Source organism: Microtus oregoni, unplaced genomic scaffold (genome assembly GCF_018167655.1).
Source record: "Microtus oregoni isolate MIOR12 unplaced genomic scaffold, Mior012 000095F_ref0000231, whole genome shotgun sequence".
NCBI classification, from domain to species: Eukaryota; Metazoa; Chordata; class Mammalia; order Rodentia; family Cricetidae; genus Microtus; species Microtus oregoni.
In genome coordinates, this window is record NW_024544708.1 from 1 (window position 1) to 4,405 (window position 4,405).

The following is a 4,405-nucleotide window of genomic DNA, read 5'->3' on the forward strand; positions in this document are numbered from 1 at the left end:
AGCCAGGAGCTCACTGTGGATGGAGCTGAGGCTGGAGCCAGGTCCTGGGAGGATCCCCAATGGGGTTCCCGGAGTGGGGGAGGGTCTCCTTTCCAAAGAGAAGGCTTGTTCTCCCTGGAAACTAAGGTGCTAGGGACTGAATGGCAGCCTCCCCTCTGCAGGTGCCATGTGAAGCCTCGCGCCAAAGATCTGTGGCCCTTGCCCAGGGGAGGTAGCCTGTGCTAGTGCCAGGGTCACGGAACTAAGTCCTCCTGTAGAGGCACACATGCCAGCGGGGGTCCAAGCTGGTGCTAATTCCTCCCCACAGGACCCAGTAAGCCTGGGAACCTGCAGTAGGCTGTTTTTCTGGGGTCAGATACCCTCTTAGAAAGAGCCTGGACCTCTTTATTTGGCAACAGGGCTGGAGATTTATTTTACATCGTTGAGTGACTTGTTGGGCACAAAACCTTACACAAGAGTAGAAATATATGTACAGTATGTTTTTATCAAAAATAACCTTGAATTTGCATAAATATATAAAAATATGTTAAAACAAGATTAGAAACATATACAGTATAACAAAAATATCCTCAAATATGTATTAATATACAAAAACCTATAATAATGTAAAATATTTAATAAAAATGGTTGGTTTTGATTTAAAGCCAATTTAGTAATCTATCATTTATCCTATAATTTCTATATCTTCTTTTTTCTTCTCAGAACAAGATAACTGAATATAATCTTCTTTGTTTTTATTTTTTACCATAACACGTCGTAACTTGTTACCACTGCCACCTCAATGATGACATAAACTGGCCTTTGGGCAAAGAAATGTTCATGTCTCAACCACTGACAAGATAGATGGTATCCGAAAATGAATAAGCAGGACTGTTAATTTCCTACCTCTGAAATTGGTCTGTCAGTTATTCTAGGTCTTAGCCAAAGTTGGTTGCTTCAACATTGCAAATGAGAATATGGATGATTGCCCAGGTAGCCAGTTGTCTCTGTAATTTGTTGCACATTTTGAAAGTTGCTTGATTGCACTTCCTGCTTACTCAAGTAATATTATTTCCCTTCTTGGATCTTCAATGGGGTTGAAGACTAGATAGATGTAGTTAATTTCCACTCATGACTTGGTCAAGTTATTTATTATACAAAACTTAATCTAGTTAGGTGATAGGATAATTATTGAATATATTGTTCTTATTGTATATAATTTTGTATTGGGCTTAGAACTCTTATTTAAACAAAAGGGGGAGGTGCTGTAGAGAGACTTACAGCCAGTGGTTTCCTAGCCCACTGGGGTGTGGCCTCTTATAGTATATATGCAATGTAGAGCATGAGTCTGGTCGCTTTCTGGATGCACAGTTCGGTTTTTGATCTTTGTTCAAGCATAGACTTGTGATTTGTGAGTCTACCCCCAAATAAATAACAATCTATTTTTCATTCTGAGCTAGTGTTTAATTTCTTTTAAGTGTCCTTCAAAGATCTTTAAATGTGAGTCATTGAAATGACTAAATGCAGTTTTTTCATTGTTGACCATGAGCCAATAGTGACTGGAATCAGAATGTACTTGACTGAATGAACAACCTCCCAGAAAATATCATGTATGTGAACAAGTTTTTCTCTTTGGTGGGTTTTCTTTCATCTTTTTGTGAATCTTTAGTAGGAGAAGCCTTTCTAGATGAAATTCCTGATTATATGCTATGAGTCTCAATACTCATGGATTTCCTGACATTCATATCTGCTGTGTTTTGTTTGATATTAATCAACCACCTTCATACTTATACTGAAATACTTTTATCATCATCATAGGCTCAATCTCTAAATCACATAAGATATAGAAGAAACAGTTACTATTCAGTGCTAAGGAGTTTTGTAACCTGCTGTTTTAATTGTTGTGTTTTCTTATCTGAGTCATTGTGTGGCTCTAAATTTCTGAAAGTAAAGGGAGGCATCATTCCTGGCTCTATTTTTTTTGTTATTGGATGATGGCCCTGGAATGTAGGTTTTATTCATATCAAGTATATGCTACTATGCTTAGCTTCATGTCCATTTTGAATTTTAAAATTTGACAGAGGGTATCACTCTGATTCCCAGGATGCCATGTATTCATAACATTAATACTGCTTGAGTATTCTGAGTCATTAAATTGCAGTTGCATGAACTGTTTCCTGCTTGTTATGCTTGCTTTGATTTTTTTAAAATCACTATGAGTATTTTATATGTCTGCCTGAATATGCACCATATGGATACCTGGTCATCAGAGTGATCAAAGGATCTCAAAAATCCTGACCATGGAAAAATGGAACGTTGTGATTCTCATGTAACTACTGGCAAATGTGTCCACTTCCATTCAAGATCAGCAAGAGCGCTGTATTACTCTGCCCTCTCTCCAGCTCTGTGTTGATTATTTATGACCAACATTTATATTTCTACTGTTTTCATCTGTCCACTTGTAACTGTTTTATACAGGAAGTTGTTTTTCTTCAAAATGTTATTTGTATTTCAGTTTATATTAGGGTACTTCAGGGGTCTGGAAGAAGACCACAGAACTGGAGTGAAAACAGTTCTTTGTAAGAACCTTAATAAAAGCCTTTCAGTTTTTCTACCCCATTGTTTGTTACATTGAGGTTTGCAATGGAGACAGAGTCTTAATGTGTACTGCCACCTTTCCTGGACCTGATTGCATAGAGTTGACTAGCATTCAACTCAGAGACAAATATTCCCACCTCTGTTTTCTGAGTGTTGTGATTAAAGGCACATTGCATCAATATACCCAGTTTGTCCATCTTTCTTTTCCCTTCTGTAGTCAGTAACTTTTCATACAATTTTCTCATGCATATGATATACTATTGATTTTTTTCTTGTCTCTCCCTGTTAATAGACATTGCTCTTAAAAGGTGAAATTCCATTTAAAGTGTAGAGAAATGACAGATTTGTCTCTCCTTTAAATGTCCTTCTAAAGTGACTGTCTACGTCTTAGAATAAGAGTAAAGGAGCCCCGCAGTTGCTCAGTCGTCTCCACTGCCAGCGTCCTCGTCCTCGGAATGGCCTCTCAAAACCGCGACCCAGCTGCCGCCAGCATCGCCACCGTTCGCAAGGGAGCCGAGCCCAGCGGGGGTGCCGCCCGGGGCCCGGTGGGCAAGAGGCTACAACAGGAGCTGATGACCCTCATGATGTCTGGTGACAAAGGGATTTCCGCCTTCCCTGAATCAGACAACCTGTTCAAATGGGTAGGGACCATCCATGGAGCAGCTGGCACAGTATATGAAGACCTGAGGTATAAGCTCTCACTCGAGTTCCCCAGTGGCTACCCTTACAACGCACCCACGGTGAAGTTCCTCACACCCTGCTACCACCCCAACGTAGACACCCAGGGGAACACCTGCCTGGACATCTGATGGAGGAAGGTCATTGGCTAATAAAGGCACTGCCCTGGCCCATTTTATTGGTTAGAGGATAGGTGGGAGGAGTAAACAGAACAAAATGCTGGGAGGAAGAGGAAGTGAGCTCAGTCTCGACAGTTTTCCTCTCAGGAGCAGACGCCTGAGAGAGACGCCATGCCCCGCTCCCGGGATGGAGCTCCGACCCAGGACGGACATAGGCTAGAATCTTCCTGGTAAGACCGGTTCTCACAGATTATTAGAGATGGGTTGATCAGGATGTCAGAATTAGCCAGTAAGTGCTAGAGCTAAAGGGCCAAGCAGTGTTTAAAAGAATACAGTGTCCGTGTAATTATTTCAGGCATAAGCTAGCCGAGCAGGCGGCTGGGGTGCTGGGAATGCAGCCCCGCCGCTCCTATTACTTCAGACATCCTCAAGGATAAGTGGTCCGCGCTGTATGATGTCAGGACCATCTTGCTGTCTATCCAGAGCCTGCTAGGAGAACCCAACATCGATAGCCCATTGAACACACACGCTGCTGAGCTCTGGAAAAACCCCACAGCATTTAAGAAGTACCTGCAAGAAACCTATTCAAAGCAGGTCTCCAGTCAAGAGCCCTGACACAAGATGTCCAGCTTCTCCTTGTGTCGTCTTTTTTCTTAGATGGTTTGTCCTTTCCTTGATTTCTACGCTGTGGTGTTATTTTTGTTTTATTTGTCTTTTAACTTAAGTCTGCTTAAGCCTTTACAATGTAAATTAAATAAATACACGTTGATTGTTTTTGTAAAAAAAAAAAAAAGAGTAAGGAACACCAGAATCATACAACTATACTTTCTTTTTTTTATATTTATTTATTTATTATGCATACAATATTATCTTGTGTATATGCCTGATGGCCAGAAGAGGGCACCAGACCTCATTAAAGATAGTTGTGAGCCACCATGTGGTTGCTGGGAATTGAAATCAGGACCTTTGGAAGAGCAGGCAATGCTCTTAACCTCTGAGCCATCTCTCCAGCCCACAACTGTACTTAAAGA

At 41.0% G+C, this 4,405-nt stretch overlaps 1 protein-coding gene across 3 annotated transcripts; it reads left to right on the plus strand.

The window, feature by feature from the left end:
• The first annotated feature begins 3,032 nt into the window (after window positions 1–3,032).
• LOC121442799 (ubiquitin-conjugating enzyme E2 C-like) lies at window positions 3,033–4,154 on the plus strand. 3 transcript variants are annotated; one of them, XM_041644412.1, is made up of 3 exons: window positions 3,033–3,168; window positions 3,250–3,380; window positions 3,798–4,154. In XM_041644412.1, the coding sequence occupies exons 1-3, from the start codon at window positions 3,033–3,035 to the stop codon at window positions 3,987–3,989; spliced, it is 459 nt and encodes a 152-aa protein (XP_041500346.1). In that variant the 3' UTR covers window positions 3,990–4,154. The 3 variants fall into 3 exon arrangements, with proteins under 3 accessions (XP_041500346.1, XP_041500344.1, XP_041500345.1); XM_041644410.1 differs by having other exon boundaries at window positions 3,033–3,380; XM_041644411.1 differs by having other exon boundaries at window positions 3,033–3,317; window positions 3,807–4,154.
• Window positions 4,155–4,405: the final 251 nt, after the last annotated feature.